At 46.2% G+C, this 12,871-nt stretch overlaps 1 protein-coding gene across 1 annotated transcript in view; it reads right to left on the reverse strand.

Annotated features, from left to right (window-relative positions):
• The window catches only part of LOC139228763 (A disintegrin and metalloproteinase with thrombospondin motifs 12-like), an 801,719-nt gene that overhangs the window by 116,658 nt on the left and 672,190 nt on the right, over positions 1 to 12,871 (reverse strand). Inside the window, exons 17-18 of the mRNA XM_070860105.1 lie at positions 5,119 to 5,245; positions 474 to 684 (exon numbers count right to left, since the gene is read on the reverse strand). Of these exons, the coding sequence (XP_070716206.1) occupies positions 474 to 684; positions 5,119 to 5,245 (338 nt within the window). The remainder of the gene's footprint in view (positions 1 to 473; positions 685 to 5,118; positions 5,246 to 12,871) is intronic.

Here is a 12,871-nt window from a genome sequence, read left to right on the forward strand (position 1 = left end):
AGTTCATATGCTATACTGACACTCCAGTGTAGTAGCTTTATGTAACACCTTATCACATCAAAACATCTCAGATTTCTGCATTGCTGGAGGCCCTGCCATTATGATGAGATGTTAAACCAAAGTTTCATCTGCCTGTTTGACTGGTTTAGATGGACATTAAAATCCCATTGGCGAACAACTTGCAGTTCTCCCAATGTCTTGTTCATAAATTTTTCCTCAACCAATACCACCATTTGTAGTATGTTCTTGATGCATCAATGACTACAACCTTTCCCGATATAACGACTCCATGCCAAAAGTAACTCATTGAGTGAAGCACTTTGTGATATTTGGTGTGATAATGTTTTAGACAAGTGTAAGTCTCCTTATATACAAGAAAAAGCCAATTTCATCAGAACTCATTTCACTCTTAATTTAAAAAGAATGCATATACTTATACGTTTATAGTATATTTCAGTAAAGTTGTGCCTTACTTCACTCCAATTACCCACAGTCCAGTTTGAGGGGCAAGGAATATTTCTGTTGCATGGAATTTGAGTCCTTGACTTGAGAAGTTGGTTACACTCTGAACTGGGAAGTGCCTGCTCATCTGTTCCCACATTTCGAATACAGAGAACTGTGCGTTTCTTGATACCTGAGTCACCACATGTTGTTGAGCATTTTTGCCATTCACCAGTCCACCATCTGTAAGGAATGTCATCAACGTGAGGATCTTGAGGGAAGAGACCTTTTTCAAATGTTAATATATTCATTTAATCAGTGTGAAAAGAAAGTTTGCTTTTTATTGATTCTGAATTTGTAAAATTGACAAGAACGTGTAACCTCACTTTTCGCTCATTGTCTGTTCTTTCGTTATAAAACCATTTCAGAACCTTTCAACCAGATAAGATAGTTTGAAATGTATTTATTTAAAGTTTCTGTGACTATTTTAGCATAATATATATTTACATGTTTGGAATATCCACATTGGTTTCCCCAATTATCTGCTGCAAATGCGGCAGACTATCGGTGGAATTCTTGGAGTCAGCGCAATTCAACCCCATGGTATACAATACGCGAGGGAAGATATTTCATTTCAATTGGACTATCTTACATTGACTAATACTACAGGTTTAGGCAACTTAAGGCTATAATAGTTAAATGCCATTAATATTCCATAAGTTTATATCATGATCTTGATACCGTGATAGTGTTGCACAATGAGAGAGTCCCTATTCAATTCTATGCAACATAATCTGTTTCACGTAACAAGTAATCTCTTTATGCTGTATATTTGCTCAGTAAAAGTTCTCAATAGATAACAGGATACTTGCATTCAGTACAAAAATGGATCACGACCAGATCCAAGTGAAATGCCTCATGAATGCTTTTGCATGTGATTAGTCCTAACTTTTGATGCAATGCTTCAATCCTTTCAAATTCAATCTGTGACCGTTTTATAAATGCTTGCAGCTCACTTTTTTGTTTAATCTCCTTCCACTCTCTTTTCTCATTTCCCCATTTCATCCTCTGTGGTTTCTACTCATCATTTAATTTCTGAAGCTGACTGAATAGCATAAATGTGTTTTGCAAGTTATGTAGATATGGTAAGAGAACTCTACAGAACAGTCCAAACATAGGGGTATATTTTATGAATTGTCACTCCCAGTCCTCAACACCTCAAATTTAAAATCTCATCCTTGTGTTTAACTCTCTTCATAGTCTCACCCTTCCTTTTCTCTGTAAGTTTCTCCAATCTAACAATCTCTTGTACATCCCCCACTTCCTTCACCTTCCATTGGTGGCTGTTCCTTCAGCTTTCAGTCTCAGCTGTGGCTCACTGGGTAGCACACTCGCCTCTGAGTCAGAAGGTTGTGAGTCCAAGTCCTACTCCAGGGACTTGAGTACAAAAAATCTAGGCTGACACTCCAGTGCAGTACTGAGGGAGCACTGCACTGTCAGAAGTGTCGTCTTTCAGATGAGATGTTAAGCCGAGGCCGCATCTGCTCTGTCAAGTGGACGTAAAAAATCCCATGGCACTATTTTGAAGAACAGCAGGGGAGTTATCCTCAGTGTCCTGGCCAATATTTATCCCTCAATCAACATAACAAAAACAGATTATCTGGTCATTATCACGTTGCTGTTTGTGGGATCGGAGGGGTTCGGGAAGCCGGGAACAGATGGGGGGGGGGGGGGTGGAGGGAGGACCAGGATCGGAGTGAGTGGTCTCGGCAGGCCAGAGTGGGGGGGGGGGGGGGTCAGAGAGTGGGAGGTGGGGGCCGGGTGTCGTAGGCTGAAGGCGGGGATCGGTGGGCTCATTGGGGGTGGTGTCGGTGGCCTAGGGAATGAGGTGTGAGTCCTCGGGGGAGAAACATAGAAACATAGAAAATAGGTGCAGGAGTAGGCCATTCTGCCTTTCGAGCCTGCACCGCCATTCAATAAGATCATGGCTAATCATTCCCTCAGTACCCTTTTCCTGCTTTCTCTCCATACCCTTGGATCTCTTTAGCCGTAAGGGCCATATCTAACTCCCTCTTGAATATATCCAATGAACTGGCATCAACAACTCTCTGCAGCAGGAAATTCCACAGGTTAACAACTCTCTGAGTGAAGAAGTTTCTCCTCATCTCAGTCCTAATGGCCTATCCTTTATCCTAAGTCTATGTCCCCTGGTTCTGGACTTCCCTAACATCGGGAACATTTTTCCCGCATCTAACCTGTCCAGTCCTGTCAGAATCTTATAAGTTTCTATGTGATCCCCTCTCATCCTTCTAAATTCCAGTGAATAAAGGCCCAGTTGATCCAGTTTCTCCTCATATATCAGTCCAGCCATCCCTGGAATCAGTCTGGTGAACCTTCGCTGCACTCCCTCAATAGCAAGAATGTCCTTCCTCAGATTAGGAGACTAAAACTGAACACAATATTCCAGGTGAGGCCTCACCAAGGCCCTGTACATTTGCAGTAAGACCTCCCTGCTCCTATACTCAAATACCCTAGCTATGAAGGCCAACATACCATTTGTTTGCTTCATCGCCTGCTGTATCTGCATGCCAACTTTCAATGACTGATGAACCATGACACCCAGGTCTCATTAAATCTCCGCTTTTCCTAATCTGCCGCTATTCAGATAATATTCTTCCTTCGTGTTTTTGTCCCCAAAATGGATAACCTCACATTTATCCATATTATACTGCATCTGCCATGCATTTGCCCACTCACCTAACCTGCCCAAGTCACCTTGCAGCCTCTTAGCGTCCTCCTCACAGCTCACACCGCCACCCAGTTTAGTGTCATCTGCAAACTTCGAGATATTACACTCAATTTCTTCATCTAAATCATTAATGTATATTGTAAAGAGCTGGGGTCCCAGCACTGAGCCCTGCAGCACTCCACTAGTCACTGCCTGCCATTCTGAAAAGGACCCGTTTATCCCGACTCTCTGCTTCTTGTCTGCCAACCAGTTCTCTATCCACGTCAGTACATTACCCCCAATATCATGTGCTTTGATTTTGCACACCAATCTCTTGTGCGGGACCTTGTCAAAAGTCTTTTGAAAGTCCAAATACACCACATCCACTGGTTCTCCCTTGTCCACTCTGCTAGTTACATCATCAAAAAATTCCAGAAGATTCGTCAAGCATGATTTCCCTTTCATAAATCCATGCTGACTCGGTCCAATCCTATCACTGCTTTCCAAATGTGCTGCTATTTCATCCTTCATGATTGATTCCAACATTTTCCCCACTACTGATGTCAGGCTAACCGGTCTATAATTACCCGTTTTCTCTTTCCCTCCTGTTTTTAAAAAGTGGTGTTGCATTAGCTACCGTCCAGTCCATAGGAACTGATCCGGAGTCGATAGACTGTTGGAAAATGATCACCATTGCATCCACTATTTCTAGGAAAGTCTCAGGGGGTGGCGTGGAGATGGGAGGCCTTAGAGGTGAGATCGGAAATTTTGGGGGGGGAGGTCGGAGGCCTCCTGAGGGAGGTTAGAGGGAGACCGGAAGGGACGGGTGGGTGTCTGACCACTGGAGGTTGACGAGGCAGAAATGCTGGATCCAGTAGGTAAGTGGAAAGGCACTTAACTCCTGCATCCAGCAGTCCTTGTCTTCCTTTAGCTATCGGGTTGCCTAAGTCCCGGGATACCTGGAATTAGATTTAAAATGCTGCTTCAAAATGAGGCATGCCCACCTCCTGCAAGCATAGCCACCTGTCCCGCTTCTGTTAAAATCGGAAGTGGGTGGAGTGGAGGCACGTTAGGGTAGGGATTCAGATTTCTAACACTAAACCTCCCACCAGACCCAAACCCGCCCGTTTTTTGGGGGTTAAAATCGCGCCCCACCCCCCACTCCCCAACAGCAACGACAGCTGATAGGAATTTTCTGATTGAACTAAGAAAGAACAGAGAAAATGTATTTGTTTATGCCTGCTGACATGAAGGAAGAATTTTGGTCAACAGAAGCTTTGTAATATTGATCCTCAACTTGTTTTCTTTAGTCAGGATATTCCCCCCCATGGGCTATTCCACTGTGTAACTGTGGTGGAGGGGTGGGATTTTGGCCAACTGAACTTCCTAGCCATTAATGCCGTTGAATTACTCTGGGCCAGCCTAATCTGAACATTTTAGTCGGTGATGTTGCTGCCTACATCGGTGAAACCACCATGGTGGATTGGGAGGGCTGGAAATTGTTAGTTGCTGCGGGACATGGTTGCCTGCACCAGCTTAAAGGACCACTTTTTAAAACCCTGCAAATTCTGCTTGTGTGAGAGAGAGCATCGATTACCCTGCAATCATTGCGCTGTCTGTAGACATAGCAGCGTAACATGGTGGTAATGATATTAATATGACGGATGACATTCTGTTATTAAAAACTCATTATACAATGCATGTCCATATTTTGGGGAGACACTTCTGGCATTCGATGGAAGTGACGCCGAAAGATGGGAATGAACATAAAAAAGAACCGTTACACGATAGAATAGATCCCCGATGAATACTGTGCCCCAGATCCACCAGTGAATGTACAGTTTTGGATGTACAATTTGGGGCTTAATAGATGGCTCACATTATACTGAGTATATAGGGTAAGCAGCTCAGTGCACTGCATGGTCCATTTGCAACAAATGAGAAATTACCTGGCAGGGCAATCTAGTTCGTTACATTTCTGTTGTCTGTCATCGGGGCGAGTCCTTGCATCACAGAACCTGTCTTCCACTACTCTAGGTGTCTTTTCCACACATCGAACAATCTGCCGCTGAACTCCTGAGGTAGCAATAAAGATAATATACATTAAAACACCGTTAAAATTAAAAACCTTTAAAAATATCGAGGTCCTGGCCCAAATCCAGGGACTTCCGCTGTACTCCTACTGGAGTTAAAGTACGAGTGAGCCAGACATTTTGCAATTTTGCAGCTTACTGATTTAAGCTATCATTCTTTCGTAAAGGTTTTGTCACAGGCAAATTTTGCCCAGCGCACAGAGCAGCTTACCCAGGGTTTTATCACCATCCCCCTTATTGGGCTATTTGCATCATGTGCTGCGAGCGTAGAGGCCGGGATTTTCCAGGCAGCAGCAGAAAATTGCTGCGTAGCTCCCAAAATGGTGAGTGTATTTCCCATTGTGGGTAAATTTTGAAAATCGCCCATTTTCTACTGTGTATTTTGATAAGCTGAGACAAGAGTCTGCTTCTGCCTGTGTGGCAGGGATGGCAACCTATGTTAGGCAAAGTGTTTCGAATGATAAGAGTCCAGCAGTAAAGTTGAACCCAAACAAAAGGAATGAATAAACATCCAAAACAAATAAGCAATGGTGCAATGTCAGGAAACCCTAAATGGCAAAAATGATCAGGTCCAATCTCACCAAGAGATCAGTCCTGACAGTTTTAAATTAACGTGCAGTTGCTGTGTGGCTGCAGGCATGTACTTTGCTCCAGATTTTGAAGGTACACAGCTCTGACTTCACATCAAGCATACAACATGTGCCCATGCAAAGTGTTTTGAACTATAGAGTCCAGCAGTAAAGTTAAACACAGAGTGAATAAACATTCAAAACAAATTAAGCTGGATAAACACATGAGGGAGAAAGGAATAGAAGGATATGTTTGTCATGTATCCTACATGGTTACTGCTTGTACTATTACAAGGTGTGCCACGGAGGACACCGCAGTGGGAGACTTGTAGGTTACCTGTACAGGTGTGCCTGGCCTAGTATAAAAGGCAGGCCACCAGGTGTGATCCTCACTCTGGAGTTATCAATAAAGGACTAAGGTCACCACAGTTCAAGTATAACACTTTGCCTCATGGAGTCATTATCAGAGCATCTAAAGACATAACAATTGGCGACGAGATTATGGACCTTCACGCGAAAATGGCGACCCTTAGTACGTTGCAGCAGTTCGCCGATAGTGATGATTGGGATGCCTTTGTGGAGAGCTCGACCATTTCTTCACAGAAAATGACCTGGCAAGCGACAATCCGGCCACATTTGGCTGATAAGCACAGAGCTATCCTGCTAACCAGTTGTGGGCCGACTGTCTATGACCTCGTCAGGGACTTGCTGGCACCAGCAAAGACAACGACTAAGACATATGAGGAGCTTGTAATGCTGATCTAAGAACAATTCAAAGTCCAAAGAGAGCATCCTCACAGCCAGACACCGGTTTTACACCCATTGACGGCCCGAAGGCCAGGAAATCGCGAAATATGCTGCAGACCTCAGGAGGCTGGCGGCACCGTGTGATTTTGGCGACCACCTCACTGAAGCGCTGCGGGATATCTTTGTCATTGGAAACAGACATGAGAGCCTTCTTCATAAGCTACTATCTGCGGATACCACAGTCAAACTGCAGATGGCCATCTCCGTGAGCTAGGCATTCATGACCTCGACCTGTGGCTCTAGGCAAATGACTCATCCTCAGGACTCAAACCCGGCAAGTACTGTGCACAGAGTGGCGCCTTTTAGAGGCTGGACTGTAGAGCGTGAACCTTCTCAGTGAAGAGAGAACAAGCCCCCAAGTCCCTTAACTCAGAGTCCGCCGAGGGGGGCTAACCGAGTAGTTCCATGCTGGCGTTGCGGAGGGAATCACAGGGCTCACCAGTGCCGCTTTAAAGACTATGTGTGTAAAGGCTGCAGCACAAAGGGCCACCTCCAGAAAATGTGTAAAAGAAATATGACTCACTGTGTTGATGAAGAGTCTGCAGATGGCCATGAATCCAGCGCGGATTATGAAACGATAGTCAGAGAGGCAGCTCAGCCCCACGATGAGGTATACAGCATGTTTACCTGCACCACCGAGTGTTCCCCGTTGATGATGGAAGTCAAGATAAATAGTGTTCTAGTTTTCATGGAAGTGGATACGGGGGCGAGCCAGTCAGTAATGAATCAAGAAGCCTTTGAGAGGCTTTGGGACAATCAAACTGAACGACCCAAGTTGCTCCCGGTTCAGGCAAAGCTGCGCACCTACATCAATGAACTTATCCCAGTCATTGGTAGTGCAGATGTAAAGGTACTCCATGATGGCGCGGTGCACAAGTTACCTCTGTGGATTGTTGCAGGTGATGGACCAATGCTACTTGGAAGAAGGTGGATGGAGAAGATCCATTGGAGCTGGGAAGATTTCATCCCTCCAGCGATCGACGTCCTCCGCGCTCAGAGGCAAAGCAAGCCCTCACCTGAGGGTGGACCTGGCACCAGAGAGCAGACCAGCACGGCACCCAAGGCACAGACCGCCCAGCATGACTGCGTGGAGGTGATCCAGCTGGGATGACTCGAACGCACCTTCCAGGCTCCGGAGGAAGAAAATTGGATCCAAAGGCGACTTCCCAGCTTCGATGGCAGAACCCGGGGAGAAGAGGATCACCGCAGTCGACATTGTGGATAGAGGAAAGATGGCGCCCAAATCACGAGGTGATGCATTACAGAAAAAGATGGCGGCGGCCAGACCACGAGGTGCAGCGCTGATGGAGCAACACGTGGTACCAAACGGAGAAGAGGATTGGGGTAAAGATAGCAAGGCTCTTTTAAAGGAGGCCTGCAACCCACCACACTTAAAGGGACAAGTCCACATTCTCAATCAATGTAAGAGCAACTGTGAGTTAGATGTAAATTGTGCATTTGATGATCAGAGTTGTGTACATGCAATAAGCAAAGAGAAATTGCGTGATCGGAGCTACAGGTTATTTACAATGAGTAATGAAACATTGTGTGATGTAGGATTTCAACTGCAGTCAGTCAATGCAGCGGGCAGACACCCATCGGGAGCACACAGGTCCAGTGAGCTACCCAATGTAGTAGCCTGCGTCCCTGGGACCAGAGTTATGCACCATGGAGTGTGGCCACAAGTAGGCAATACATACAGGCTGCAGAGCAAGCGATCTCTGGAGGGCAATGGCACCGGCACCGGTATCGATACCCTGCCCCTGATCGGCTCCACCTCTCAGGCACCCGATGGCACCAACAGCCACAAGCCTGAAAGAGCAAACTGTGCTAAGGCGCAGCCCCCTGACCCTATCGCCACCAAGGCCATACCCGGATACGAAGGGTCACCTGCAACAGTTCTCCCAAATGGGACTTGGAGCAGCCAGGATCCCAAACTAAGTAACGCCCAGGCAAGCAAGTCAACAGTTCCCTGTGCACTGCTAGATGACTGCTCCTCAGGGAGCAGCAGCGACCCGGGGCGCAAGGAGAGGACAGGGAGGTCACAGGCATCTGTGAACCTGCCCGCGCTAGGAACAACGGCAAAGGCCCCGAGAGCAGGCAACTTGAGCCAACCGGGTTCCCACTGCCAGCACTGGGCACCGCGCTGCCATCAGACTACCTGGACACCATCCAGCAGTTCTGGAACTAGTTTGTCCTCACGCACCGATTCTGACACCTGTACTGATTCGAAGTATTTATCAAGAATGTATTTCACCAGTCGAATGTAATGATGTAAATGCAAATTTTTTTTTCTGGACTTGAATGTATATGAATGCAATGAGCCACCGGCATAATCTATATGAGGTGGGGGGAGAATGGAGTGGTCATGGACACATAAACAGAAACCACCAGCACTCTACTGTCAACGAAACACCACCCACTCACCCAAGATGGAAACGACCCGCCAAGGGTCAACCAGATAGAGCTAAGCCCAGAGCACAGTCAATGCAGAGGCGATTTGCACTAATGGCTTGGGGGAGAGTGATGTCATGTATCCTACATGGTTACTGTTTGTACTATTACAAGGTGTGCCACCAGAGGGCACCGCAGTGGGAGACTTGTAGGTTACCTGTACAGGTGTGCCTGGCCTAGTATAAAAGGCAGGCCACCAGGTATGATCCACACTCTGGAGTTATCAATAAAGGACTAAGGTCACTACAGTTCAAGTATAACACATAGCCTTGTGGAGTCATTATCAGAGCATGTAAAGACATAACAATGTTGATGGGGTTAGATGAAGAAGGGTGTGAGAGGCTCATGTGGAGCATCAACTTGTTGAGCTGAATAGCCTGTTTCCGGCTGTAAATACTTTTTAATACTTTGTAACATATTAGAATTCCCACGCCAGCAAGGACACGCTACCAACATGCCCGAAATGAATGCTGAAAATGAAGCTTTTGCCTCGAGCAGCACAAGCCTCAGATTTAAAAAACAATGGGGCACGTGTGAATCAGATGCACTGATTCTGAACCCTGTTTTCTGATCAGGGTATGCCTGGAGCGCACCTGCAACACTGACGCACAGGAGCAGGATTTCAGCCTCCTATACTTTGCAAACGCTGAAGGTACAGTGTGTTCTAACAGCAGTGTCTTTTAACAAGCACTGTGTTGCTGCTGTGAAGATCAAAACACTTTTGAATTGAGTAAGGGATCCTAGAGGCAATGCTCTAAGGTGCATCTCCAGTGATTGATCATGACTGCATCTTGCAGCTTATCCTGTCAAAATTGCAGTGTGATAGCAGAATATGAAAATGGTTCTTCGTACTTATTACAAAAATCATAGGGGTAGAAGGTTGCCGAATCAATATTTAGCTTTGCACTGTAATCATACTGCACATGTTTGGGTGAGAAACGTGAAAATATTTTTATTCGTTCTCTGGACATGGGCATCGCTTGCATTTATTCCCATCCCTAGTTTCTCTTGGGAAGGGAGTGGTGGGCCTACTTCTTGAATGCTGCAGTCTGTGTGGTGAAATTTCTCTCAGAATGCGATTAGGAAAGGAGTTTCAGTTTCAGAATTTTGACCCAGTCACAATGAAGGAATACATGTCCAATTCAGGATGGTGTGTAACTTGGAGGGAAACTTGGTGATGATGGTGTTCCCATGCGCCTGTTGCCCTTGTCCTTCCAGGTGGTGGAGGTTGTGGGTTTAGGAGGTGCTGCCAAAGAAGCTTTGGCGAGTTGCTGCAGTACATCCTGTAGACAGTACACACTGCAGCCACACTATGCCAGTGATGGAGGGGTGGATATTTAGTCGACTGGATGGTGTATTTATTAGTCTCTTGAACACTGTTAGTTCAAATTAACTCTATTTAGTTGGGAGATCTCATACAGCCATGTGCAGCTTAAAATGGCATTCCCCATCAGACAAACAGCATTCTTAAAATACAGCTCGAAGGCTCTAGACCTCCTTGCTAGAGGGTGCAATACATTATATCGTTACACCTTTCTTTTCATAAGATACAAATTGGATTACAGTGAGCTTCACTATAAACTAATAATTAACTTCTTATGAATACACATAGTAAACAACTACAAGTTTAACAAAACAACAACAAATTTGTCTCATTGATTCTTTATCCAAGTGTCCAGTGTCCATGGTCTAGATTTTACACATTTTTTTGCATGCATAATGTCCATTTTACCGCTGAAATCACATATAACACCCAGATAGCGCCCATTTAGCCACAAAATGGAAACTGACGCCCATTTTTCGGACACTTGTCGCCGAGCGTTACTTTCCCCATGTTACTTTCCAACGCCGGGAAAAAATAATACCGCCCACCCACTTTTTTGGGGCGGAATCATCAGAATGGCCGAAAGCAACGCCCATAATATCGCCCAGCGTTACTTTCCGCACATAATTAATGCCGAGATTCAATAATACTGACCGCCCACTTTATTTTATCGTAAAGATCACATTTGCTGAAACCAGTGCCCAAGAGATCGCCCAGCGTCACTTTTATCACCTTGCACACATCTCACCCACAATATCGCTCGCCAGAAAAAAGTGGAACTAACCAGAACTACTCTCATCATAGAAACATAGAAACATAGAAACATAGAAAATAGGTGCAGGAGCAGGCCATTCAGCCCTTTTAGCCTGCACCGCCATTCAATGAGTTCATGTCTGAACATGAAACTTCAGTACCCCCTTCCTGCTTTCTCGCCATACCCCTTGATCCCCCGATTAGTAAGGACTTCATCTAACTCCCTTTTGAATATATTTAGTGAATTGGCCTCAACTACTTTCTGTGGTAGAGAATTCCACAGGTTCACCACTCTCTGGGTGAAGAAGTTTCTCCTCATCTCGGTCCTAAATGGCTTACCCCTTTATCCTCAGACTGTGACCCCTGGTTCTGGACTTCCCCAACATTGGGAACATTCTTCCTGCATCTAACCTGTCATCATCATAGGCAGTCTCTCGAAGCGAGGATGACTTGCTTCCACGCCAAAAAGGGATGAGTTTACAAGTGTTTCAATGAAGGACCTAATATTCCAGATCCCGAACTACATCGTGAAGGGTGGAAGATGCCGGTGCGTGGATTTTTTTAACGTGTGGTAGCCGTTGAACACCAGCCACCACACGGGCTTGACAGAGCTAGGTCTTGGTCCAGTGGCAAGGATTAACCAAGACTAATTGGAGACCAGCTGTGCTGCACAGACCGAGCGCGCACACATATCGCAGTGTGGGCTGGCCCATGCTGCCCCTGGGCTCTCGCCTCTTCTGGGTCCCAGATTCACGCCTCTCGTGAACCCTAGTCACTTCCCTCTACGAACTCGTGCCGCTCCTTAGCCCCTCCTGCTGTGCCTGCCCGCACCGCAATCAGTGACCTGGCTTCGTAGCCGATGCCCTCCTGCAGCTGTACGCGCTGCTCCCTGCAGTGGTATGCTGCCACACGCTGCTCCCTCCAATGGCCCTGGCCTGCTGATGGTCTTGCAGGAACTACTCACAGCGGTTTGGACGCCATGTTCTAAATCACATGTCGCATCATTTAAAAGGCTGCTCTGCTTGAACCGAGGGGGAGTTCGGGTGTACTCTGGAGGTCTTTGGACGTGATGTGATCATCTGAACAAACATCTTTATCATATTGTGGACGATTGGAATTTAATAGGTGTCTTTGTGTGGACATTCATTCTTTGTGACCAATCGGTGGAAAACAGATAGCTATTGGAATGGGGCCTCTCCTTTCTCACCCTCTCTTGATGACCACTTACATGCTGCAGACTTGAGATGGCAGAAAGTACGCTCAACAGCATCAAGTGCCCAACGTAAGACGTGACAGACTGACGAGGACTACCCGACGTTACATCCCCGCAAGTAAAGGGAGAAGCAGTTTTACTTCAACTTGCCCGACACCATCTGCCTTCGGAGACTGCGCTTCCACAAAGAGGTTATCAGTGAGATATGCCAGCTCATAAGGGTAGAACTGCAGCCTGGCAGCACCATCAGGACCGCACTGCCTGTCGAGGTCAAAGTCGCCATGGCACTGTCGTCCTACACGTAGGTTCTTTTCAGGCCTCAGCTGGCGACATTTGCGGTATGTCTCAGCATGTCCCACATTGCTGCATTAGACAGGTCACTGAAGCCCTGTACACACGCAGGATGGACTTTATCAGCTTCCCTATGACAAGGAGGCTCAGATTGAGAGGGCTTTAGGATTCGACCGAATTGCTAACATCCCCAAGGTG

Source organism: Pristiophorus japonicus, chromosome 2 (assembly GCF_044704955.1).
Source record: "Pristiophorus japonicus isolate sPriJap1 chromosome 2, sPriJap1.hap1, whole genome shotgun sequence".
NCBI classification, from domain to species: Eukaryota; Metazoa; Chordata; class Chondrichthyes; family Pristiophoridae; genus Pristiophorus; species Pristiophorus japonicus.